The sequence below is a fragment of the Gymnoscopelus microlampas genome (genome assembly GCF_963454915.1).
Source record: "Gymnoscopelus microlampas genome assembly, chromosome: 7".
Lineage (NCBI taxonomy): Eukaryota > Metazoa > Chordata > Actinopteri > Myctophiformes > Myctophidae > Gymnoscopelus > Gymnoscopelus microlampas.
Window position 1 is genome coordinate 10,909,848 of NC_139944.1, and position 27,786 is coordinate 10,937,633.

A 27,786-nucleotide genomic window follows, 5' to 3' on the forward strand; every position below is an offset into this window, starting at 1 on the left:
TATAGACGCTCGACAAAGCCGATGCACCGCGGTGGATTCAACCCCCCAGACTCCATGCCATCTGAGCGCCCTCCATGACTATCAATCATTTTGTTAGGGACCCCTTGGAACCCATTCAAGGATCCCTGGACCCCACTTTGAGAACCACTGGCGTATTGATGATGATGATGGTGGTGTTGGTGTTCTCACCTCAGGAAGGGGGTGTATCTCCTCTGTCTCCACGGTAACAGACTCTGGTACCTCGGCGCTTACATCTCCTGCTTCCTCTACGGCTCTGCTGCCAGCCTGAGACGCTGCTATGGCAACCACACAAGTATGCGTCTCATATCAATAACACATCATCTTATTTCATGAAAATTATAAAGAGGCATCGGTAGGACGCCGGCTGTCTATAAGTGGGTCTGTCTGTCTGTGTGTCTGTGTATCCGGAGCTAATCTCACAAACCACTGACCAAATATGATCATTCTTTTACATGTTTTATAGTTTTTATAAAACATGTAATTTAGGCTATGTAATCATTTTTATTTAATAATTTTCTTACATTTAAAAAAATCATATTTTAAGTCAATGGGCCTGTGATCGGTATTAAATGTGTGTGTACTATTAACAGTAACAGTATGTAGACTGACCTTCCTGATTGACCTTCTGCTTTGCCTTGCTGCTCCTCTTCCTCTTCAAGCCAAACTTTCCCAGAGCTCCTTTAACCTGCAGCACACGACCAGTAGCGGACAGTAACTAACTTAAGTACATTTTTTGAGTATTTGGGTTTTCCTTTGCAAGCATCTGAACTCACTCTGTGTTAGAGAGAATTTCACATCACTAGATCGGTGAGTGACTCGGACTCGGATTTTTATTTTTATAAAATATGCATCCGACCCGTACGGGTCTCGGGTCCTGTCGGGTATTTCGGAATCGGGTGACCCGTGAAGAGCTCTATGGCATAGCCTACCTTTCCACGGTGGAAGAAGGGAAGATATCATTGCCTGCCTTTTGCGCACAACGTCTTAAAGGCAATGGCAACGATACTCTGATTGGTTTGATTGATGTAACCACACCCGTGACTGATTCAGGGCCGTTTACAGCAAAGCAAATTTTCCATCCTCAAAAACAGCGCTTAACATGCCTCGAGGCGTTAAGTTAAGAAATAAGACCTGACGGTAATTAATACCCGCAAAATAAAGTTGTAACGGAAGTCAGAGGTGTAGACAGTGAACAGGAAGGGTGACAGCACAGTGCCTTGGCAAGCACCCGTGTTGCAGCAACACGGGTGTTGCTCATTAGCGCATCAGAACGGCATCCCGCCATTCTCACGTACTGCGGTCTGCCTGAGAGGTAGTCCATAATCCAGGCCAGGTCTAGGACATATGGAGCGTTGTCCAGGGTGTTTTAGGGAAGGGAGAAGAGTCTAGGACGTGTGGAGTGTTGTCCACGGTGTTTTAGGGAAGGGAGAAGAGTATAGGACATGTGGAGCGTTGTCCACAGTGTTTTAGGAAAGGGAGAAGAGTCTACGATGTGTGGAGCGTTGTCCGGGGTGTTTTAGGGAAGGGAGAAGAGTCTAGGATGTGTGGAGCATTGTCCGGGGTGTTTTAGGGAAGGAGAAGAGTCTAGGATGTGTGGAGCGTTGTCCGGGGTGTTTTAGATAAGGAGAAGAGTCTAGGATGTGTGGAGCGTTGTACAGGGTGTTTTAGGGAAGGAGAAGAGTCTAGGATGTGTGGAGCGTTGTACAGGGTGTTTTAGGGAAGGAGAAGAGTCTAGGATGTGTGGAGCCTTGTCCGGGGTGTTTTAGATAAGGAGAAGAGTCTAGGATGTGTGGAGCGTTGTCCGGGGTGTTTTAGGGAAGGAGAAGAGTCTAGGACGTGTGGAGCGTTGTCCAGGGTGTTTTAGGGAAGGAGAAGAGTCTAGGACGTGTGGAGCATTGTCCAGGGTGTTTTAGGGAAGGCTCGGACAGCATTCCTGTGTCTATCTTTGAGCGATCGACTGGCATCCTGTGTGTTTGTGTAAATCTAATGGACAATAAGGTTTTTGTATCTTATAGAGAGAACAAAAGAAAAATACATCAAAATGGTTCATGTTGAAATGTTTCAACCAACCTTGCCCAGGGGGGCGGAGCTTGACTCCACGGAGCCGGCAGAGGGGGAGGAGTAAACCTCCACACTGAGAGCCAATAGGATTCGACCACGATAGAAGATTCCATCCCCTAGTCCCTCATTCAGAGCCTGAGAAGGAGAGGAGAGGAGTTGATTGAGCCGTTGTAGAGGTGGTTAGGTTACATTAGTTTAGCGTAGTTTAGTGTGATTAGGACTAGTTTGTTAACCTGATGTACGTCTCCTAGTGTGGAGTTCTGTGGTGAACCGTAGAGATTGACCCAACAGGGTCCAAAGGTCGGATTAAAACCTGGACAAATAGACAGACAGACAGACAGACAGACAGACAGACAGACAGACAGACAGTCAGACTTATAAATGAGTTGTACAGAAATGAGTGTCGCACATGAAATGTGATCAGAGCGAGTTCAGTCAGGAAACTCAGTACAGTTGCTGGTGGATGACCACTGGTGAGTCTCAGATCCATGCATCTATTCTCAACCAATCACATACTCCCTTCAATGATAGTAGGGTTCTACCCGACTCAGTTTTTACATAGTCGAATCAGAATCTGTATTTTAATGTGAATTTTCAACGATTCCTTTTAAATGAAAATGCGACCAAATAGGAGAATTGCAAGTGTTTCAGTGTAGATTTAGAGCACATAACATAGTTAAGTGAAACAGTCATATTAATATTTTTTGAGCATTTGAATCTGTTATGGACTACATACAGTATGAACTACATGATGACAGACTGCTAATTTTAATTGACAACATTCTATCAGACTGTAAACTGTGTGTAGGACTACAGTTCAACACTACTGTATCAAAAAGCTATGTTGTGCATATCCAGTAGTCGCTGGTGCAAGACAAAATAAATGACAGTAGAGATAAAATACCAAAATGTTGTGTACCTGATAATTGCAGTTACCTTTTCTTTTTTTTTTACCCGATATTTTTGGGGGCTTTTTGGTCAGTAGAGATAGACAGGACACAGGGAGAGAGAGAGATGGGGATAGATATGCAGCAAAGATCGTTGGGAACGGGACTCGAGGCTACATTGGAGCCTAGGTGCCCGGACCGCTACGCCAGCCGTCCGGGCCCACAGTTAACTTTTTGTCAGAGCTACAGCTGTGTGCGGACGTCTTTGCTCTTTACCGCAGTGCTACTTTAGCCCGCATGAGATAATTAACTACTCATCTAATGCTGCGGAAGTTCAAAGAGCTTAACGTACTTCCAAACAGTGTACATTGTTAACTCACAGAAGCATGGTTTTCATATCATAGATATGAAAATCTTATGTTAAATCCAAGAGGGCTCTTGTTTAACAGAAACCCCCCCCCCCACCTCCCCCCCAAAAAAACAATGAATGCTCGAATCAGAGCCTACGCAAATTAGCCATGACCTTTGACCTTTGGGACCGTACCATTCCTGGTGGGGTCGGAGATCTGCTGCAGGTCCAGGAAGTGCGTCGCCACGGCGACGTCTCCAATGTTGGCGTCATCTCGGATCTGCACTCTGATTCGTCCAGCCAGCGGCGGGAAGGGCTCTATGAAGGAGATCTGCTCGTTCCACACCGGACTGTTGGTGGAGCTGGACACTGATGTCTCCCCCTGATCATACGCACACGCACGCGCACACACACACACACACACACACACACACACACACACACACACACACACACACACACACACACACACACACACACACACACACACACACACACACACACACACACACACACACACTTGTGAGGACATCAACATGTTCATGACAGAGATGTACATTGTACAAAAGACAATTTGAGTATGAAGACAGTTGGTCCTACTGTGTATAGGCGCATGAACATATATGGGCATAGCAGTCTGTGGCTCTGGACAACCAGATCTCCATATATGCCTATATATGACCGTATCGGTCAGATCACCAGTTCTGGACAATGCCTATCCGACCCAATAGAAGCTTGTTACAAGACTCCCTGCTGTGTAGTTAACACTCTATGGTCCAAACCTACACATGGTTTCATGTACACACAAAAGAAGATTTATAGAATGACAACTCAATAGACATAAACAATATAACTACATGTTGACACAGCTATGGCTACTTACTTACAAAGTAGAAGATCTGCTTTTTTAGGTTTGAGAGCTTTCTCTCTCTGTCAGTTAAAAAAATGTAGTATATGTGAGATACTTTTCAGTTTTTCTCTGTTTAATGATTAATAGTAATTGTTAATAATCCTCAAGGCTGAGGAGGCCCTTACTGTAGCATCGAAGTGCTTTATTGCCCGATTTCAACAGCACTAAATGGGTTGTCCGACTGCGACGGCACTACACTTTCAAGCGCTGAAAGGCCAGAGTTTAGGCAGTAAGAACAAATATTTATCACATTGATTAGTGGCAAATGCCCTGTTGACTTATTCTTAAAATGTCAACTTTTAGCGAATATTCCTGTATTCATTTATTCAACTAGATATCACACACGTTCTGTCTCACAAATACAGTTCCTGAAACCAACACTGTCAGTTTCAGACAATGAATAGACTGACTGTTGTTTAAAGCCCTGCCCAGTGTGTGAGCGTGAGTGTCTGAGTGTGTGCGTCCAGTCTTTTGTCCAGCCCAGTAGATAAACAGGGCAGGTATACTTCTCTGTTACCATTGTCATAACTTCATTCTGAATGGTAAGTGTCATGACAACACGTACAATACATAACATATGACAAATCACAACGCTCAATGTGACATCATAAGTGTCATGTACACTTCACAGAGACAGGGTTTTAACATGTGTCAGGCGTGAGGAAACGGGTGTACGGGTATTACGTTACGGTGGTGTAATATAGTCTCCTCGAGCTCCAGTTAATTTCATACACAGACTGTGCGGTTTCTATTCCTTTTCATGATCTTCTTTTAACCCAGCACCCCAACAGGTGACGTGTGCATTCCATCATCTTTATTAAATATATATATCAATTAAATACTAGTGGAGTTGTGGTACAGTGTACGTACGGGGTGTACTAGGCCCGGGGGAGAAGAGGAGATCTCTGTAGGCGTGAGGTGTCTGTCTCTGGTGGTTCTGAAGTAGACTACAATGGCAGTTTTTCTAAAACTATCTATATTTCACCTTATCAGAAATAGCGTCTGTTAACATTTTAGACGAGTAATGGGCCATGTATTTGCTCAATATTCATTTCACATTGGCAACAGGCCACAGATAGTTTTGGGTCCTAGAGTACAGAAGCCTAGGACAAAAAATAAATACAAAATAAATAAAATAAAATAAAAACCTTTACAAACACATCTGCCATCTGATTGGAGCCTCCGTCCTACTCCTCCCGCCCAACACTCCCTGATGCGGTGTGTGTGTGTGTGTGTGTGTGTGTGTGTGTGTGTGTGTGTGTGTGTGTGTGTGTGTGTGTGTGTGTGTGTGTGTGTGTGTGTGTGTGTGTGTGTGTGTGTGTGTGTGTGTGTGTGTGTGTGTGCGTGTGCGTGTGTGCGTGTGGGTGTGTGTCTGCGCGTGTGTGTACCTGCTGTCCAGAAAAGGTGATCTGAACATAGGGGTCTATGAAGACTGTCCTGTCCATCACTTTCGACAGACTGGCCATAAGTCCCGCCCCCATGGTGGGCAGTCCCTCTGCCCGGTACACTCGAACCCTGAACCGAGCCCACGGCCTCTCCTCTGGCATGCCTTTAGGAAGGAGCAGGTTCCTGGAAGAGTACAACCACATTAACTCAATATTAAAAAAATACTCTGTTACAAGTAAGGCTTGTATAAAAAACATTACCTGAGTAAAGGTACAAAAGTATTGGCATCACAATAATATAGGCCTACAGTACAGTAACAAAGTAAAAGTGTGATTTTTTTTCCAAAAATAGCAAGTATACAAGCACACACACACACCCACACGCGCACGTACACTCATAGAACCAGTTAACACATTGACACTTTAGTTACCTTTCCATGATGTAAATATGTAAATATGTCCATTGATTAGACATTGATGATTCAATATAGTCTCCTTATTGAATTACATTGCACAGTAAAACAAACCTCAAAGTCACTCTTTGTTTTAGCACATAAACAAACACAAACAAACCTGATTCTGCCATCACAAAACCCGGAATAGCTTTTTTTCTGCTTCTTTTTTAGAAAAATGTCAACTTCATTTAATTGTGCTATTTGTATACCATAAACAGCTAAATCAATAGGACATTTACATTTTCTTTAAAATAAATAAATCAAGTTGTACTAGGTTTCGTGATGTTATAAGATGTATCATTGTGCAATGTAAGTCAATGACTATTTCTTGATTATCAATTTCTAATCAATGGAAGAACTGAGCAAGATATCTTGCCAATATTTGGAGTTAAAGGTAACTAAACAACCCAAACCCAAAGGTAACTAAACAACCCAAACCTCTACCAAAGTGTTCTTTTGCTAAGATGCACGGTGGCATACTGACTTCTCTATGTCCTGATTGGCTGATGAGGCGGCCGGTGGCAGACTGGGCACGCTCAGTGCGTCTCCCTTCATGAGCACACTGAGGCTGGCCTTCACGTAACCTTTGACCCCTGACCTGGTGTCTGCAGGGTCACTAAGAGGCGCCCAGCGCTGGTAGAACCTATGATCTGAAAATATACATCAGCATCATTAATATCATCGTCATCATCATCATCGTCCCACCGACATTTCACTGCTTGAATCAACCTCTTGAATCTTGAAGTTCAAATCCTACCTGGTTGGCTGTAGACTGTAGCCAGATCTATCTTAAAGGTTCCTATGTGAGTCATCAGGAAGGCCAGCGTACGTCTATGGACCACCTGGGAGGAAGTGACATCACAATCACATTACACCAATGCTCTTCACCAAAGTACTTTTTTAAAGTAATATCTTTAAAATGTTTGCTAATTTCCAGCCTTAAACAAGGTAGATTATTAGTTAAGGGCTTTTATGGGGAGCGACACAACGCCTGTGTTCTTGCTCGGATCTGTGTGGTTGCACTGACTGCGCTCCTCAAGTGAATAAGAAAAAGCTCAAAACATTTCAACTGTGTGTGTGTGTGTGTGTGTGTGTGTGTGTGTGTGTGTGTGTGTGTGTGTGTGTGTGTGTGTGTGTGTGTGTGTGTGTGTGTGTGTGTGTGTGTGTGTGTGTGTGTGTGTGTGTGTGTGTGTGTGTTCAAATATGATTATTTTGGGGGTCGCGGCCTGAAAAGGTTGAGAAGCACTGGACTAGAGCACAGGTCTCTGCCAGGCCGGGTTACCCAGGCCTACCCACGGCCCATTTAGAAGGCAGTCATAGTCAATTGGAAAGGAGTCTAAAAAATCTGAGAGCTTGATCACATGGTCCCAGAGGTAATGTGCACTGACTTGTGTAAGTATTCAACAAAATCTGTACAAGCAGTAACAAAAAGTGTGTTAAAGAAAATCTTGTCACACGGAAATGGGCATGGCCTATATGGGGAGTTGTGTCGTGATGATTGTCTGTACGACCTGTGGTTCAAGAGTTAATGGTCAAAACATGAAGGGCCCTGTTAGGGCCAATTTTAAACATTTTTTTTCCCTTGGCCTACTGAGAGTGTGCATGCAAAGATTCACGTTGATCAGACCAACGATGCTACAAATTAGCCGCTCAAAGACACACGGACACACACACGGACAGACAGGGGCGTAAACATAGTCTCTGGCGTTCGGCCGTCCAGCCTGGCCGCGACTATTGTATAACTATATGTACAGGGAGAGAGAGTATACAGTATTTAAGCAATAACTCATTACAGGCTGTGTATGACAGATACATATTGTGATTATAAGACAGTGCCAGGGGTGTTGTGAGTTTCAGACACTGATTGATTACTACTAATTCTAGCTCTGGATATTATTGTCACAAATACTGTTATACAGTCATATCACATGTATTTACTGACCTTTATCTCAATTACTTTATCAAAGAGAACATCTGCAGGCTCCTGAAACTCAAACAAGAAGTTCTAGAGAGAGGAGGACAGGAGAGGAAATGAGAGGAGAGGAGGTGTTAGGTACAGCTCCTGTACTCTGTGCTGTCATGACACAATATAGATTTCTATACTCTACTGTATTCTGATGTATTTAGGTTTCGAGAGCCTGTAAGGCTTCGAACCCTATTACATCTCTACACTTTCACTATTCTTCCGCCGTTTTTGCCAGTTCTGGCCTAACCGCCTGGTCACTTCTTATGAAATTCGGCAATATGGTAGAGGGCTATGCCAAACGGCGAAAACCCGAAACTCACAACCATTGGCCAAAGGGTGGCGCTGTAGCACTCAATTGAACATGCCAACTTTGAACAGGTACAGCTCATGCCCTGTTCGACCTACAGCCATGAAACTTCGATACACACATGCGTCTCCTCATGCCTAACAACTTTCACTGTTTGACTTTTGACCTCTGACCTTTAGATCTCCCACCATTTCGAATTCTATGAAAAGCAGTAAAAAGCAGTAAAAAGCCTACTCCTCCTGGGATTTATGAGCAATCTGTACGAAACTGTATACACATGAACTTTGGACCAATGCCGACAGACGTAACTTAGCGGATTTTCCATAAGTGAAAACGTTAAGCTTTTATAAGCCAATGAAAATTGCAGCTTTTTTTAAATTATTCATCTGCCCCTAACACATACATGCAGACTCACATTTGTTTGACACTTTGCAATATTGTAGAGGGTCCTTCCAAGTATCACTGAAACCAATCTTACTCCAATTGGTCAAAGGGGGGCGCTATAGCAATTTTTTGAAAATGCAAACTTTAAACAGGCAAAAGTCATGCCTCGTTTGGCCGACAGCCGTTAAACCTGCTTACACATGTGCCTTGACTCATGAGGAACACATGTATCACTTTGACCAGTAAGCTCTGCCCTTAGATTGTCTGCAATTTTGAGCAGTTTGAAAAACATTTAAATCCAGGATTTCTGAGCAATTTGCATGAAACTGTGTCAAATACATGTTTGAGGCCCTTTTTCACAGGTTCAGGTGTGTTGGTTCAATAGCTTGATTGCTTAATCATCTGCCTTGAAACCATAGGGTAGCCGGTTCGAATCCCACCTCAGGTAGACTTAATTATAATTGCATTGCACACAACATGACTATATCAATGAATACATGTGCAATTGTTAAAGATGACGAGAAATGCATACTTGAAAGTAGTTATTTTCAATGTATGACGTACTTCATTCGCGCTTTTGTTTTGTTTTGTTGAATTCTCCCTTTCACTGTCTAAGGCTGTGTATTGGATAGCTCCACCAGTAGAGTGTGAGTCTCATGTGCCGAAGGTCCCTGGTTCGAATCCCACTTATTACAGTTCACATTTAAATTGCATTGTACAAAACATGACCCTGTTAATTCAGACAAGAGCAATGTTTAGACAATAACACGAAATGCTTTTGAGAGTAGTTTTTTTTTATGTATGACATACTTTCTTGTGAAAATAGCCGATCTACAATCTCACACCTTTTTAGATAGCAACGCGTTGTGAGCTTGTAGATCGACTATTTTCCACTAGTTTCCATTCCGAAATATATTGAGCAGTTTGAAAAACATTTAAACCAAGGATTTCTGAGCAATTTGCGTGAAAGTGTGTCATGTGTGTAAACTCCCTTTTCACTAGTACAGGTCTGTTGGCCCAATGGCTTAATCATCTGCCTTGAAACCACAGGGTTCCTGGTTCGAATCCCACGTCATGTAGAATTCATTATAATTGCATTGCACACAACATGACTGTATCAATGAATACATGTGCAATTGTTAACCAGTAAACTCCGCCCTTAGATTGTCTGCAATTTTGAGCAGTTTGAAAAACATTTAAATCCACTATTTCTGAGCAATTTGCGTGAAAGTGTGTCATGTGTGTGAACTCCCTTTTCATCAGTTCGGGTCTGTTGGCCCAATGGCTTAATCATCTGCCTTGATACCAGAGGGTCGCCGGTTCAAATCTCTCACACCGGAAGAACCTATAGGACGGAAAAACCTATAGATATCAACAGACACCATCAGGGAGGCCATATCTTTAGCTCAATGAGAAGAGAGGCAGCCTGTGAATCCATAGGTCGCTGGTTCGATCCCTGTCCCCAACAATGCGTTGAGGTGATCATCATTTGGAATTCCCCCTATTCCCATGGATTGGATCCACCCCTCTCACCTGCTCTCACTCATCACCAATCACACATGCACAGTACAATTTTTAGGTACTTTTACTTTACTACTCTACTCTACTCCAATTACAGCAGATGACAGCTTTAGTTACTTGTTACTTTGCAGATGTAATTATTAATACAACACCTACAGTAACCACATACAGCCGATCTACAATGTGACGCGTTATGAGCTTGTATGTATATAATAAGCAACCCATGCTGTATGATAACTTACCACATATGAAATCCAATTCTGTCTATCCAATGGCTCAGTCTGTACTGTGGCCATAGCTGAGTGGTTAGTGAGCCCACCTAGGGAGCCAGAGGCCCTGGTTGCCCCAGGTACGAATCCAGGCCAGGCCAGCAAATGTGTCGATGAAATGAAATGTGTCCCTGAGCAAGACTCTTAACCCCTAATTGCTCACAGGCCCTCATTGGAAACAAGACCGCAAGGACTTTCATGAACGGACCTGGAATTATCCTTATCCTTTACACTGTCTACCCACAAGTCTATAGGTCCCTGGTTCAAACCCCAATTTAACCGGTCCAAATATAATTTACTGAACAAAAATCATGACTTTGTTAATTAATGCATGTTCACTTCTTCTCTCTCGCTCTCTCTCTTACTGCCTCTCTTTCTCTCTCTCTCTCTCTCTCTCTCTCTCTCTCTCTCCCACTCTGTCACTGTCTGTCTGTCTGCCAGTCTGCCACTCTGTCACTGTCTGTCTGTCTGCCACTCTGTCACTGTCTGTCTGTCTGTCTGTCTGTCTGTCTGCCAGTCTGCCACTCTGTCACTCTGTCACAGTCTGTCTGTCTGCCAGTCTGCCACTCTGTCACTGTCTGTCTGTCTGCCAGTCTGCCACTCTGTCACTGTCTGTCTGTCTGCCAGTCTGCCACTCTGTCACAGTCTGTCTGTCTGTCTGCCAGTCTGCCACTGTCTGTCTGTCTGCCAGTCTGCCAGTCTGCCACAGTCTGTCTGTCTGCCAGTCTGCCAGTCTGCCACTCTGTCACTGTCTGTCTGTCTGCCAGTCTGCCACTCTGCCACTCTGTCACAGTCTGTCTGTTTGTCTGTCTGCCACTCTGTCACAGTCTGCCAGTCTGTCACAGTCTGCCAGTCTGCCACTCTGTCACTGTCTGTCTGTCTGTCTGTCTGTCTGTCTGTCTGTCTGTCTGTCTGTCTGCCTGCCAGTCTGCCAGTCAGCCACAGTCTGTCTGTCTGCCAGTCTGCCACAGTCTGTCACAGTCTGCCAGTCTGCCAGTCTGCCACTCTGTCACAGTCTGCCAGTCTGCCAGTCTGCCACTCTGTCAAAGTCTGCCAGTCTGCCAGTCTGCCACTCTGTCACAGTCTGCCAGTCTGCCATTATTCTCGAAACCGCTCATTGCTGCTTGCAGCTATATTTATTATATTATATTTTATGTATTTTTAGGAATGTAACGATATGATAATATCGCGATAACAAGTCCACAGTATATTTATCATGATATTTAAAATGAATGAATACAATAAATCATGTTCCAAATGTCCAATGTTATGTCGTGCTCAGAATAGGGATGCTACTGTATGGTTCATGTGATTAATGAGATGCACTCCGCTTGTTTGAGGCTTTGTGTCACTTTAGCTTGTGTCTCTTGGTACAGAGCTGGCAGCACTGTTTGACTAAAGCTAAGTTAGCTGCTAAGCTGAATGCAGGGGCGCAGCCATGGGTGAAAGCTGGCCCACCCAATCGATTTTGCACAAAAAAAATGTTTGGACTTTTTTTTTTTTATAAATCGGTAAAATCAGGCAAAAATAAGAACTAAATAACATAACCCTAACCTAACCCTAACCCTAACCCTAACCCTAAAACCAAAATAAAGTAACAAACATTTTTTTACTAAAGCTAAGCTAAATGCCAAATCTATGTTGCTCAGCCAACAGGGTTAGATGTTTAGCTAAATAACCAAGCGATCAGTGAGAGAGTTGCTACTAAGTAGAGGCTGTTTCACTGTCATTACTCCACTGTTGTTCAAACAAAACAATACAATATATTCGGCCTGCCCTGATTACCAGGTAGATCCCATCACAGGCGCATGACATTTTTGTTATTGTGAAATCCCGATAACAACAATAATGTTACATCCCTCGTATTGTAGAGTACATGTACCTCGTTGTAAAAGGGACAGTTGGTAGATTTCTGTGTGGCAGTGTTTTTCTTCTGATCTCCGATCCTGACGAACACAGCTGGGTTTATATTCACTCCTATTAGACGCTGGGCCTCCAAGATGTTCACATTCACCTGGACAGACACACAGTACACACATTTACACCCAGGCGGCAAGCATCCGTTTTTTTTTAAATGAATAAGGAAGTGCCGAATTCCCTGCAGTTCTCATTAATGGCCCAGCAGGTGTCACTGTCCTACACTTCCCGCCAATAGCATTCATTTCCGGTTGCTTTTCGGGACCGGAAGTTCCTAGATGGTGGGTTTGAATTTGCAGAAAAAGTGGCTTCCAAACAGGTCTGTAGAAACCAAAGGGTGATGTCACCGATCCCACAGGCTATGGTTTACACACCCGCACGCGGCACGCATGCACGCACGCACACACACACGCTCATATTCAAACATAGAATATTCAAATACTTAGCAGTTAGCAATAGTACCAGTCCTAATAAACAGTAAATAAGAAATGATGTTAATATAATACAGATGCATAGAACCATATTAGAGAGTATTACAATCCTACTACGAGTAGGCCTACTATTTGTATTGCTGCTACTACTACAGTACCACTAGCCATATATTTACTTACAATATTAGCCAACGTCTCCTACTATTAGTATTACTACTACTACTACTACTATTATAATTAGTACTCAAACCCACCTGGAAGCTCTGCACTCTGGGAGTTGCTGCCGCAGCGTGTTTGGAGAGAGGCCTGCACCTACTACACACACGCACACACGCACACATACGCACACGCACACGCACACACACACACACACACACACACACACACACACACACACACACACACACACACACACACACACACACACACACACACACACACACACACGTGTCACATGCATGCATTGTCTGCCACCTTTCAGATACATAAATCTCATTACTTTACAGATTCATGTATAATTGACTGTCAACTTCTGTAGCCATAATGTCAACAAAGTGACAGGCTGGCAAACACCCAACACAGTTCAAATCACAACCTTTGATTGACTGCTGATACAAACACGCGGCAGTTTGGAGAGGTGGAAAAAAGTGTTGGGGGAAAAAAATGGTAAAACTAGAAAATGTGATCCTCGGAGCACAAGTCTCCGCCAGCAAATATTGATTAATCCTGTCTAAGCTATTTATATTACGTATTGTGATGACACCAGTGTGTCTACATAATGTATTGCTCCGCCATTTCTCAGCCATTTCGTGATTATTCCTGTCTTACCTCACTTTGAAAGAGAGACAGACTCTTTCAAAGTGACACATCTATTTATAGGCCGCTATACGTCATGCGTCTCACTAGCCAATCAGAGCACACTCTTTCAACGTATTGTCACGTGTCACGTGAGGCTTGACCAATGTTAGCTTGGCCGAGGGGGGGACGGACGGAAAGTGAAAACATAGTCTCCTGGCGGAGACAAAAAGGTTTTTAAAAAGTGGGGGCTCCTCACTGGCAGGTGAGTCAGTAGGATACAACAGTGGTGACAACACACAGATATGTGTGTGGGGAGGAATTAATTGTTATAACGACTAAATTGGGGAGAAAAGGGGGTAAAAAAAAAAGAGAGAAAACTATAGTTATATGTTGAAACATCAGACTCTGACTGGGTCTCGTTATTAATCACAAACAGCAATACAAAGGAATTAATTTGGTGCAGATATACCAAACAAGAAGTATTCTTATTAACACATTCTTTGCCAGGTATTAATTAATTAATGAATCCGCTACTGCCAGCATTTTTTGAGCGGTGTAGCCGCTCCTATAAGTGGGGTTGGGAATTCGCCTTTCCTTGTACTGTGATTGGCTGACTCTATTCACACCCTTTTCGCCGTACCGTGATTGGCTGACTCTATTCAGACCCTTTGGTTTGATTGGCTAGCGAGACGCATGATGAAATAATAACCTATAAATATCACCACGCACTTCGAAAAATCCTTCTTTTTTTTAAGTGAGCTTCCATCACTTGGGTGTGATTTTTACCTTATTTTGACAATCCACGGAGAGCCACGGAAACCACGTATGTAAACAAAGGCTGTCTGGATCACTTTACCGTGATCGTCCAATGTCTGTTGTTATCGGCAGTTGAATATGGCTCATTTTCACACAAAAAAAGAAGAAATCCAAGCTAGATGTGTTTTTCTACATCTCATAGCATAGGAGTGGACGGAAGTGAATCTTTTTGGGATGACGTCACATCCGTCCATTCCTTCTCTTGCAGTCAAGGGATCATTCATAGGTTGCGGAAGAGCGCCTTCTAGCGTAATTTAAAAAAGAAAGTTTTTCTTTTAATTGACAGAACTTTGTGGACTTTGTTTTAGTTGTTGTTAGTCATGGCTGCCAGTTCCCACCTGATGTTGTGTGGGAGTTCCAACTGCTCCAGACCATACTGAATAACTGCTAGCTTGCATATTGTCTTCAGGCTCGGACTTAAGTCTAAGACGTACAGGTTGAATTCCTTGTATCCTCCAAAGAAGGCGATGCGATCTCCCACCATGCAACACCTCGAATGATACATCTGAGACGGCCCTTTCCCCTTGGGCTCAACCTTCTTCCAGGAGAAAGTCTCTGGGTTGAATTTCCACATATTGAAGTTCCGGTTCCAGTTGATGTACAGCTCTCCTTTGTAGGCAAAGGCTGAATGATCGTAGGTTGCTCTGAAAGGAAGCTGTGCTGAAGGCCTGCTCAGCCAGCAGTTGTTCTCTATGTCAAACACTCTGATGTCGTTGTGGAGGCGCCCAAAGCCCCCACATACAAACATCATCGTCCCGATGATGGTGGCAGAGTGAAGTGATGAAGCAGGTGGTGGAGTGCCACTGGTGTTAATTAAAGACCAGACCATGGTGGTGGTGTCCAACTTGTACATGTCATTATAGTATCCAGACGGCCCTTTGAATCCTCCATGGATATACATGACCTTCCCCAGGACACATGCTGAGTGGTCCGTTCTCGCCTCTGGAACAGTCCCAGAAATCATGGGTTTGAACCATCTGTGGGAGCCGACATCAAATGCAAAAATCATGTTGCAGTAAGGATACCCTCCCCAGATGTAGATGATATCTTCTATCAGCACAGCTGTGTAGCCAGAGAGCTTGGAAGGAACCTCAAGGGGACGTTCTCCTCTTCCAGTTGTCACTAGGGGGAACTTCATCCAGCGTAGAGACACTGTGTTGAAGACATACACTTCAATCTGAGCAACGTTGCCATCTTGGAGATATTCAAAGGAGTACACCATGTGCTCCACAGCAACATCAGCACTATAACAGCTCTTTGTTCCTCCACTCAGATGCAGCGTCCAGCAGTACATTTCTCTGTAAAAGTAGAGTCCTGCTGTGTGGTGCAGTGTTGCCTATATTTGTTCAGTGGCTTACAAAGTTTGACAAATCCACAATTGAATCGCCAACACAGTCCAGGCACGTTCTAGTAGTCTTCCACGCTACACAGCAGACAATCTGTTCAGAAGCGTTGTAATTTTCAGAGGTTACCACATCCAGCTGGATTCGTTGCTAAATGATGTTTCTTTTAGTTGACATGTAATTCTAAAGGACATGGTTGTGATGATGACATTGTGATGTCATTGCATGATGTCACTCAAACATGTCTTCCGTTTGGATGGTGTCAACATGACGTTAAAACAAGTCAAACATATTAACCCTGACCTCCCTATTTTCAGTATTACATTAGTCCAAGATTTTTTTTAATTCAAAGCTACCAGATTATGTCAAAATGCTTGTTGTGATCTTGTAGATCAGTTATTTATGCTATTTTTGAACAATGGTTAAAATTTAAATTATGGCTGAACTGGTTAATGTAGGGAGCACAGCTGTAGCCATGTGTGTACAGAGAGTGGTGGAAGAAGTACTCAGATGTTTTACTTAAGTAAAATTATCAATATCACAATGTAGAAATCATTGTGAAAGTAATAGCCCTGTATTCAAAATTGTACTTAAGTAAAAGTACAAAAGTGCTGGTATCAAAAAATGTACCTTTATTTAGACAATTTGTCCAATTTAGACAAAAGTATCAAATAGGGCTTAAGTGTTTCATGTATGGAAACGATATGGAAACACTACTATACCCAAACTGCTCCTGATGAGGAAGGTTGGTGTGTGTGTGTGTGTGTGTGTGTGTGTGTGTGTGTGTGTGTGTGTGTGTGTGTGTGTGTGTGTGTGTGTGTGTGTGTGTGTGTGTGTGTGTGTGTGTGTGTGTGTGTGTGTGTGTGTGTGTGTGTGTGTGTGAGCGTGTGCGTGCGTGCGTGCATGAATGGGTGAATGTGTCTGTCTGTCTGTGTGTGTGTCTGTGTGTGTGTCTGTGTGTGTGTGTGTGTGTGTGTGTGTGTGTGTGTGTGTGTGTGTGTGTGTGTGTGTGTGTGTGTGTGTGTGTGTGTGTGTGTGTGTGTGTGTGTGTGTGTGTGTGTGTGTGTGAGCGTGTGCGTGCGTGCGTGCGTGCATGAATGGGTGAATGTGTCTGTCTGTCTGTGTGTGTGTCTGTGTGTGTGTGTCTGTGTGTGTGTGTGTGTGTGTGTGTGTGTGTGTGTGTGTGTGTGTGTGTGTGTGTGTGTGTGTGTGTGTGTGTGTGTGTGCGCGTGTGCGCGTGTGAATGTGTGTGAATGTGCGTGCGTGTGAGCGCGTGCGCGCGTGCGTGCGTGCGTGCGCATTGTAATAGAAATGCACCACCGTCTGCACGACAGACAGACAGACAGACAGACAGACAGACAGACAGACAGACAGACAGACAGACAGACAGACAGACAGACAGACAGACAGACAGACCTGAGTAGAGGAGTAAAGGTGATGTTGGCAGCCTCCAGGTCGGTGAGGTCATCGTCATAGTCATCATCGTCATCGTATTCGTCGTCGTCCTGGTCTCCAGTTCCAACCAGACTCCTGCCCAGCCGACGAGCCTCTCTGTCCAACTGCACCTGACCCACACTGACACACACACACACACACACACACACACACACACACACACACACACACACACACACACACACACACACAGACAGCAAGCTTCCGTATTTTAAATTAATCCAATAAGGAAATGGGAAAATGGGAATTCCCTGCAGATCTGATTAATGGCCCAACAGGTGTCACTATTCCCCCCCCCCCTGCTGCTGGGCAGAACAATCACCACACCATTGATCACAATGGGGATTTGATCGGACTTTACATTAGATTTTATTACTGTAGTAATCATTGCTTTCTGTTGCTACTTTAACCCATTAAGACCGGGAACGCATTTGTGTCATTTTCAGATTTCTTTGGCTATTAAAAAAAGAGCAGATCTACAAGCTCATAGCGCGGCACTCGTGCCCTTTTTTTCAGCTCTTTTTTTCGTGAAAATGTGTCCAAATCTTTTAATATGTATTCATTAAAGCGAACATTTGTTACTCAAAACATTTTGAGATGGGGGTCCGCGGCCAAATACATATCTAAAAATATTTTCAAAATTCTAACAGTATGTTGCTATCAGTGGTGCTCTAACTTTTTCCATGTCAAGGACCCCCAAAATGATATGTATTTGGCCGAGGACCCCCATCTCAAAATATGTTGTTCCAGGGACAGATCGGAGTAAAACCTTTTCACTTTAAAACATATATATTCAAAGATTAGCACAAATCTTTCACAATAATAAAAAAAAATACCAGATCTACATGCTCATAGCACAGCACTCGGTTCCGCGCTATGAGCTTGTATATTTGCTATGTTTTGTATATCTTGCATATCTGCCATTTTTAAAGCCAAAGACATCTTAAAATGACACAGATGCATTCCCGGTCTTAATGATCGCATCTGCACCCTTCCAACCAATAGCATTTGTTTTCCGGGTCATTTTCAGCACCGGAAATTCAAAGACGGTGGATTTGAATATGCCGAAAAAGTGTCTTCAAAAAGAATCTGTAGAAAACAACGGCTGACGTCATCGTTCCCTTAGTCCATATTTGTTTTACAGTCTAATGGGTAGGACACATCTTGTCGGGTGGAAGCCTTGTATGTCCAAAACCCTTACTTTTCAGGAAATGTAAAAAAACAAAAACCTGTGTTCCAATAGATCCATTGTAGTTATTATTTAGTCACAAGCTCTTGTTAATGCTTTTCATAATTAATTGGTCAATCAATATTTATAAAACCCACACACACACTTAACCACTTTATCTTCCAAAAAAGCCGATCCACAAGCTCACAAGCTTGTAGATTGGCTATTTTCAGTACTGTAGCGCGACACTGTTGTACGCTGAAGTCACAGGTTAGGGGTTAGGCCTACAGTATGGGTTGGGTAAGGTTAAGGTCAAGGTCAGGATGGGGTCACCGTGCGTTTGAACATTGAATCCATACACATGATCACTGTTAGCTTACAATCTGTGCTATTAAAACATTCTGTGTGTGTGTGTGTGTGTGTGTGTGTGTGTGTGTGTGTGTGTGTGTGTGTGTGTGTGTGTGTGTGTGTGTGTGTGTGTGTGTGTGTGTGTGTGTGTTAAAGCCTCACATTTCAGGGTCCTCAAACGCAACATTTCTGATGACCAGACCTGACCTGAAATATAGGGGGAGAGAGAGAGGGGAGAGGGGGGGGGTGTTTATTATCGTTTTCATTATTTTTAAAGTCAAATTGGGGTGAAAAGGGGGTAAAAAGCACACACACAAAAAAAAGGATTCTACAGACCACATCAGAAAATCTTAAACAGCCATGCAGTGCAGTATTTCTGTGTAGAATGTCTATGGATATCTACACAATATTAAAATAAAGTGTCCAGAACAATAGCTATGTCTAGTTTGTCAACCTGTGGATATTTAAAACAAAATAATATATTTAGCTGAATGGGTAATCAGAAGGTCCCCGGTTCACATCCCGTCCACCGTCTTTGTGTCAAAGTGTCCCTGAGAAAAACACTTAACCCCCAACTGCTCCCCCACAAACACTCGTGGGGGGGGGGCAACACTTGATTGATGAATACTTTATTAGCAGTATTATACAAGGCCTGCTAAGAGGATTATACCCAAGAAAGGGTACTGTGTACTCAATCCATCAAAACATTTAATGACATACAGATAAACAATACTAGATGCAAAGCAAACACATCATATAAACGAGTAGTAATCAAAAAGAAACATATGTACAGTCAAAAGTTCGGGGGGGGGGGGGGGGGGGGGTCATCAGTTCTGAATCATAACCATCTGAGCATCCATCAGCTGGGTGAAGCTGACAGCAGAATCTTTCCTTCATGACTAACACAGGTATCCCTCTCTCTCTACGAACGACAGTTTCAATACTTGCACTTACATGTTGTAAACCTTACTGTATCATATATAAATATAGTAGTAGAATATCTTACTCCTGGTCATATTCTTGCTTCAGAAAGTCATTTTCATCCCAGGCTCCAGCTGCTCCTAGAACTGGATGATAACGGATGTCTAACTCCACATAGATCTGCGATTAAACAACATTACATTAAACGACATACTGGAAAAAAAAACTGACAGATACAACTTCATTACTTGACGACATAATACGAGATAATATGTACCAATTTGCGTGAGGTTTCAAAAATCGAAAAAGAAGTAAATGCTAAATGACTGAAAATCTTGGTGGAAATGGGCGTGGCCTATATGGAGAGTTGCGTCATGAAAAAAATAATAATTTTGACCGCACAACCTATCCCTATGGTTCAAAAGTTAGAACTTATAGCCATTCAAATGTTTCTGTGACATGCAAAATCATTCCCTGTGTCAATGTTGTTTGTATCAGCAGTCAATCAACGCTTGTGATTTGAACTGTGTTGGGTGTTAATTTGCTGCCCTGTCACTGTCAGATGTTATTTATTATCCGACGAGGAGTGGCAGCACCGCTGCCAAAAGGGATGATACTTCCGGGTGGTATAAACACAACGAATAAGAGTAGAAATATTATGGAACCGGCTGAGTAAATAAGCAATTTAAACGCTTTTTTCCAACTCTTTGGATAGATTTTATTTCGCGTTAAAAGTTAAAACATCTGAGAGCATTGCAGAAAACCTTTACTTTTTGGATACGATGTGCATTTGTGATTTGAACTGTGTTGGGTGTTAATTTGCTGCCCTGTCACTGTCAGATGTTATTTATTATCCGTTTGAGGACCATGAAATGTGGAAAATATTCGAAAATGTCCTGCTCAAACGGCACCGACCCACGTAGGACCTCATCTCAAAGCTACATAGAGGAGGGAGAGGTCCTAAATGGGGCTACCTAATGAGATGAATGTCTGTAAGGTGGCAGGTGATGCCAGCATAGTCTCTGCAAAGAGACCTCAGACGTGTGTGTGTGTGTGTGTGTGTGTGTGTGTGTGTGTGTGTGTGTGTGTGTGTGTGTGTGTGTGTGTGTGTGTGTGTGTGTGTGTACTCACGTCAGTCAGGCTGTAGTTGGCATCGGACAGTGGTTCCCGTAGCAGCAGCCTCCCAGCTGTTACAACGTGTTGGAGACTCACCACTAACTTACCCAGAAGTCTAACGCACACACACACACACACGCACACACGCACGCACGCACGCACGCACGCACGCACGCACGCACGCACGCACGCACGCACGCACGCACACACACACACACACACACACACACACACACACACACACACACACGCACGCACACATGCTGATTATGTTGTTGTTTTATATCAAATATTATATGAGCTACAGAAACCAATAACATGTACTGTAGCTAAAAGAAAAACAAGATTTAAAAACAAACAAGGGTTTTCCTCAGATTACATAAAAATATCATGGGGCCCTTTCAAGACCAGGGGTCTTCAACAGGGGGTCCGGGACCCCTAGGGGGTCCTCAGAGTTACTACAGGGGGGCCGCCACATCTTCGTGAAATATGATTTTTTTTTGGTACATTAACCACTTGAACCCTAGCATCCCTATTCTGAGGAGAACTTTAGCCAAAAATAGTAGATCTACAAGCTCACACTTTTTTTGTAAACGGTATATACATGTCATGGAGACATTTCACGAGATAACCATGGAGACATGTTCACGAGATAACCAATTAACTAGTTAGTTTGTTCTTAAACAACACAACTTGTTGTTGGGTTTATAAGACAATCAAATATTAACTGTTAAAATGTTCAGCTCAATTTATTGATAATTTAGAATATATTAATGTGAATATTAAGTATACAACATGTTTACATACTTAGAAAGACACATATCTCTTGTTTCATTGTTTTTTTTGCAGAAAAGATCGTAGCTACATTTTATAATATTTCTAAAATATGGTATCACCATCAAGCGTACGCACATTTGTATTTCTATACTTGTGAGAGCCAAATGTCCCCACAAGTATAGTAGAATTTGAGAAATAGATTGTGAGGACAATTTCCAGGTCAATACAAGAGAAATGGTTGTTTTGTGGGAGTTAGAGTTAGGTTTATAATTATGGATTCTGGTTAGGGTTAAGATTAAACATTTAGGTTAGGTTTAGAATTATGCCTGATTTACAAGTGGTTGCACGTGGCTTTGTTAAAAATGGCACAAAATGGTAAAATCACCATCCTAAAATGCTGCTGTCCTCATAAGTCATAAGTATAGTAATCTGTGTGTGTGTGTGTGTGTGTGTGTGTGTGTGTGTGTGTGTGTGTGTGTGTGTGTGTGTGTGTGTGTGTGTGTGTGTGTGTGTGTGTGTGTGTGTGCGTGCGTGCGTGTGCGTGCGTGTGGTGTGTGTGTGTGTGTGTGTGTGTGTGTGTGTGTGTGTGTGTGTGTGTGTGTGTGTGTGTGTGTGTGTGTGTTACCTGTTAGAGAACACCTTGCTACAGTTGTAGACACTGACAGTCAGGACTTCATCGCTGATCACTTTACCATAATGAGGCCAGCGGAAGTACTGCGCACACACGCGCACGCACACACACACACACACACACACACACACACACACACACACACACACACACACACACAAATGTGTATTTATGTCCTCATAAACGGAAGTTTTGTACAAAGGACATAATTATTAACACTGCCAGTGCAGTCAGACAATAGGAAAACAGACAGTTACAAAGTGCCTATAAGGCAGAACATTGTCACATGCAATAATGTTGGCATACTTGTCAAACACACCAGACATCAATCATGGGTAAAGGAAACAACGCCTCCTCCAAAATGAGCGGCTTCCTACACTGAGCAGTAGGCTACCATGCTAGCTGTTTGGCCCTCCTTTTACATCAATCATGGGTAAAAGGAGGGTAAAACTGTTAGCATGGTAGCCTGCTGCTCAGTGTCAGCAATTATAGGAAGCTGCTCAATTTGGAAGAGGCCTTGTTTCCTTTACCCATGATTGATCCTGGCCATCAATCATGGGTAAGAGGCTGGCCATTTGAATGCCCCCGAATACCAAAGATAAAAACCAAAAGTTTACATCTGTAGCCTAACTGTGAGATGGCCTGCTCTCATTTCTTTATTTGGACTTTCAATTAAAGACACAAATCCTGTTAAAATCCAAGATATCAGAGTCAAAATGCAATATAAGCTAAGCAGACTACCATAAAATAACACAGAATAATATTTTACAAATTGTTTCCCCTTTTTTTTTTTACAGTGCGACAATTTGTAGTCTTCGCACACACATCTTTTGAACATGCCCTAAGGCAAGGGTTCTCAAAGTGGGGTCCGGGCAGGGCCGCATTAACCGTGGAACTTAGTGGAATTTGTGTTCCACGGCCCGCAGCCTGCAGGGCCCTGTGAGAATTGTGTATTTAATTTTTGTGTATTTAAAGAAAAAATGTTGATTTATATTGGTGAAATTGAACCGAATTAGACCCGAATTAGACCGAATTAGACCCGAATTAGACCGAATTAGACCCGAAAAATTTCACGCGCGAAGCGCACACGTGCAGGTTGTGCGCGTGCATGTGCGTGAAATTACGCCACTGGGGGGGCCTTTGATTTTGTGGTGTTCCACGGCCCTGAGGGGTCTTAATGCGGCCCTGGGTCCGGGGACCCCCAGGGGTAGAGGAGGTTCCAGGGGGTCCCTAGCAAAATTTGTTACAGTAATATTGGCAATTTGAAAATAGCCAGCGTAGGTTCATTCTATAAATATAATATTTTGATGATATCCAAAGCGTCATTCTTCATATTATGTGGACATGAGCCCTTATGCCCATGGGCTTAATGTCTATGAACCACTGCGGAAATAGTTTCAACAGCTGACGTGCAAACTTTTACCTACTTAAAACACACACTGTGTGTGGTGGAGGGAGTGGTGGTTTCTGGATGTTATCAGTTCCATTAAAACAGCTTCAATCTGAACAGAGCAAACACTTCCTTATTTACACCAGCTACCTAACACAGATCTAGGATCAGTCACTAGTTATATAGTGGTGCAACAGTTAATGGAGCTTAGGGCTGGACAATTACCCAAAAATAATACATTGAAATCAAAATGTTGAACTCTAACCGAGTTAATCCTGCTCATGTAGGTTCATTGATTCATCGAGAAGCAACATTTTTATAACGTATCAACACGTTATAATAGACTGAATCGATTAGTCTGATTTCACCCATTTTCAACCTATCTTCATATCCTCACTAATGCTCATTATAAGATGACACCATTTCTGTCTATCAGTCTGAGTATTTCAGAAACAGCTGATCTACTGTAGCCTGGTTCCAGACCATAGACCCGGCCCACTCTCTGAGTGGACTGCCCCTCTTGGTCTGGTGTTGTAACGTGAACCTAGGATTTATTCGGTACAAAAAGTACCGTCCTATGAGAATTGGAGGTGGGGGTGGGGATCCCTTGTGATTGGTTTAGGGAAATTCTAAACCAATTCTAATTGGTTTAGGGAGATTCTAATCGCCTGCCCCCTTGTAATCGCCTACACTGCAGCCAATGTCAGACTGAAGCTCCACACAGCTTCAGTCTGACAACCAGGCAAGGGCATGGACAACGATCTCTAAGGTTCACAGAGAATGGTGCAAAAATAAAAACATATCCAGTGAGCGGCAGTTCTGTGGACAAAAACGCCTTAGTGATGCCAGGGTCAGAGGAGAATGGGCAGACTGGTTCGAGCTGAGTAACAGTAACTCAAATAACCACTCGTTAACCGAGGTATGCAGAAGAGCATCTCTAAACCCACAACACGTTGAGACAGACGGGCCATAGCAGCAGAACACCACAGCAGATGACACTCCTGTCAGCTAAGAACAGGAAACTGAGGCTACAATTTGCACAGGCGTCACCAAAATTGTATAATAGAAGATTGGAAAAATGTTGCTTGGTCTGAGTGACGAGTCTCAATTTCTCGTGCGACATTCAGATTCAGTATTTTGGCTTCTACAATATGTAAGAATGGATCCATCCTGCCCTTTATCAACAGTTCTGGCTGATGGTGTAGGTGTAATGGTGGGGGTATTTTCTTGGCACGCTTTGGGCCCCTTAGTACCAACTGAACATCTTGTTCAATCTATGCCACGAAGAAAAGATCAGTAGCTGAGTGGGTAGAGAGGCTGTCAGGGAAACAGAAGCGTTTGTTTGTGTCGAAGCGTTCATGAGCAAGACAAACCCATTTAGACCTGGAACACCTCTGTGTCTAGTCGTTGCTATAAAGCAATATGCATTTTTCTGAAAACTTAGGTCAGGATTTAGAAGGCGTTTTTAGAATCGGCCTCAGGTCTAAATGGGTTAACCTTAACCCCTAACGGCTCCCTGAGCTCTGTATTAATATCACCCACTGAACCTGATATAGTTATAGGATGGACGGGTCTGCTCACCTCATTGAACACAGCGACGTTCTCACACTGTAGGATCCTGGTTTTATGAGTGAACCCTGCAGACAGACAGACAGACAGACAGACAGACAGACAGACAGACAGTCAGGCATAAGGGCAGACAAACAGACAGACAGACAGACAGACAGACAGACAGTTATACTGCAGTTCATCTTCTCAACATTTCACATGCCCGTTTCAAAATCTATTTTATTATATTCTTTTTCTGAAACATGGTAGGTTTCTTTGGAGAGTTTTGAACAGTGATTAAGACACAAATGGATCTTACTAGTGCTGGTAGGCCACTGTCCGTTATCTGAGGTACCACAGATAATGCCCCCCTCCCCCCAAATAAATAAGGCCGCAGCCAACAGCACTGAACATCACTGGTTTGTCCAGTGGTCGGCTTTGGAATCTAACACAGACAGTAAAAAGGGGAATTTCACTTTAAAATACCTCTGGGGTAATTTTCATCTCTGCTCAATGTTAAGATATTTGATATTTATCTGATCAGAGACGCTCCTTCCTATATAAACCCACTGAACTTCAAACTTCTTTTAAACCATATAGACTCATTGAATACATTCCCAGGTTCTGGTGACTGATATTGTCCTTCTAATGCATGTTAGACTCGTTGAAAACACACTGCTTCTGGTGACTGATATTGTCCTTCTAATGAATGGAGAGACCTTCATTAGTTATTACTTCATTTAATGTGGTGCATCAAGGAGTCATGTAAGTCTATGCATGAAAAGCCATGAAGTCCATGCTTAAATTAACTAATCTAAAAGCTATCCATTCATTAGATGGACACCGTATATCAGTCATCAGAAGCAGGGATGTGCTTTTACAATAAGTCTAACATGGTTAACATGGAGTTTGAATGATAAAACGAATATCTAAATATTAAATTAAGCAACTTAAAAACATTTTGGGGTGCACATAAAAGCCAGAGTAGAGTGCAGAGACCAACTGTTTCAAATGGAGATTGTGCCCGATCATGAACAATGTGAGCAACTACTGTGCATCTATTTGGGCGTTCAGCAGGAGTTCCAGATGGAGCCTGTTTAGTTTAGTTGTAGCTCAAAGGTTTGTTTACTCTGTGATTCTTTGTTTAATACATGTGGTTGTATTTGTTGTAGTTATGGCAATGACTCAAAGGACCAACATGGAAATAAGCTCTCAAGCTGTTTTGTATTATAATTTTAGCAGATGCGTGCAAATATGTCCGTATGCATCTTTTTGTCAATAAAGGAATCAACAGTGGTGGAAACTAAAGTAAAAGTATCAATACTGCAATGTAAAAATACTCTGAAGGTCCCATTTCACAAGTTTTCAAATGTGTAAAATGCATAAAAATCCTTTGAAAATAGTCAAATTGACAAAGTATATATACTGGTTTTGTAATAGTAATAAAAATAAAATAAAAAATCTGCAAAGTAATTAGTAACTAAAGTTATTGAATAATTGTAGTGGAGTAAAAGTACAATATTTGTCTCTGAGATGTAGTGGAAGTAAAAGTAGTGAAAATTGGAAATACTCCAGTAAAGTAAAAGTACCTCAAAAGTGTACTTAAATACAGCACTTGAGTAAATGTACTTAGTTACTTTCCACCACTGGGAATCAATCAATCAATCATTGACGACTAAAGCACATTAAAGTAGAGTTTGGTGGTAAGGGAGGTACTAACCACGTCCTTATACAATGCTATTAAATGTAGCTGGGAGTTGCTCAACACTGTAGTCTACAATGTTGTACTGACAATGTACTCTCTCTACGTAGACACAGTGTATCTGGTTTGAGTTGCAACATACTGTTAGACGCTGCTGTGACTAATGCAGTCTGAATTGTTAGAGAATCCAAATTGTTAACTCAGTGAATCAACATCATATGGCTCGGAGCGTATCAATTCCTTTTATCAATGCCAACATGCTTTCCTGACGGTTACTCTTTGACATTAATGACGTCATGACATGTCTCTATACATCTGGAAAGGAGTGGAAAGATAAGGAGCATTGCAATGTCTTTTTTTGTTTTATTTTTTGGCTAAATTTTGCTAAAACTATTTACACAACATTGATGATAGTGATGTCAAGCAAGTCTATGCTGCTTCATCTCTCTCTCAGCTAAGGGGTCCTTGGCCTGAAAAACGTTAAAGACCCCTGGATCAAAGATGATAGCGCCAATATTCATCATTGAAATTATGGAGACAATTATTCTGCAGGTAAACATCCTTAGTGTGCACTTACCAGTGGTGGAAAGTAACGAAGTACAAATTTTAGGCAATTTTACTTTACGCGAGTACGTCCACTTTATACTTCTACTTCACTACATCTCAGAGGCAAACATTGTATGATTATTTGACAACTTTAGTTTTTTTTTTTTTTTTACAGTTTATTATTACAAAACATAAACCAATTATTTTATACTTAAGCAGTTCAAAAATAGCAGCACACAACTTTTGCTGAATGTTCACCTATTATGACATGGCCAGAATAGGGATGCTATGGGTTCATGACTCTGTGTGCGTACATGTGTAAGATCTTTATACAAAGCACTTTACAATACGCATCACATTTACC

The 27,786-nt window shown here is 42.5% G+C and overlaps 1 protein-coding gene across 2 annotated transcripts in view; it reads right to left on the bottom strand.

Moving 5' to 3' along the window:
* Window positions 1–27,786, bottom strand: part of fer1l4 (fer-1 like family member 4) — a 62,640-nt gene that overhangs the window by 34,211 nt on the left and 643 nt on the right. For both annotated transcript variants that reach the window (XM_084063154.1, XM_084063153.1), the window contains exons 2-18: window positions 25,208–25,263; window positions 22,231–22,319; window positions 20,844–20,943; window positions 19,798–19,892; window positions 18,954–18,998; window positions 17,237–17,395; window positions 13,118–13,178; window positions 12,398–12,529; window positions 8,011–8,073; window positions 6,826–6,910; window positions 6,553–6,718; window positions 5,617–5,797; window positions 3,514–3,700; window positions 2,316–2,395; window positions 2,092–2,217; window positions 631–706; window positions 190–296 (exon numbers count right to left, since the gene is read on the bottom strand). In XM_084063154.1, coding sequence (XP_083919280.1) covers window positions 190–296; window positions 631–706; window positions 2,092–2,217; window positions 2,316–2,395; window positions 3,514–3,700; window positions 5,617–5,797; window positions 6,553–6,718; window positions 6,826–6,910; window positions 8,011–8,073; window positions 12,398–12,529; window positions 13,118–13,178; window positions 17,237–17,395; window positions 18,954–18,998; window positions 19,798–19,892; window positions 20,844–20,943; window positions 22,231–22,319; window positions 25,208–25,263 — 1,808 coding nt within the window. The remainder of the gene's footprint in view (window positions 1–189; window positions 297–630; window positions 707–2,091; window positions 2,218–2,315; window positions 2,396–3,513; window positions 3,701–5,616; window positions 5,798–6,552; window positions 6,719–6,825; window positions 6,911–8,010; window positions 8,074–12,397; window positions 12,530–13,117; window positions 13,179–17,236; window positions 17,396–18,953; window positions 18,999–19,797; window positions 19,893–20,843; window positions 20,944–22,230; window positions 22,320–25,207; window positions 25,264–27,786) is intronic.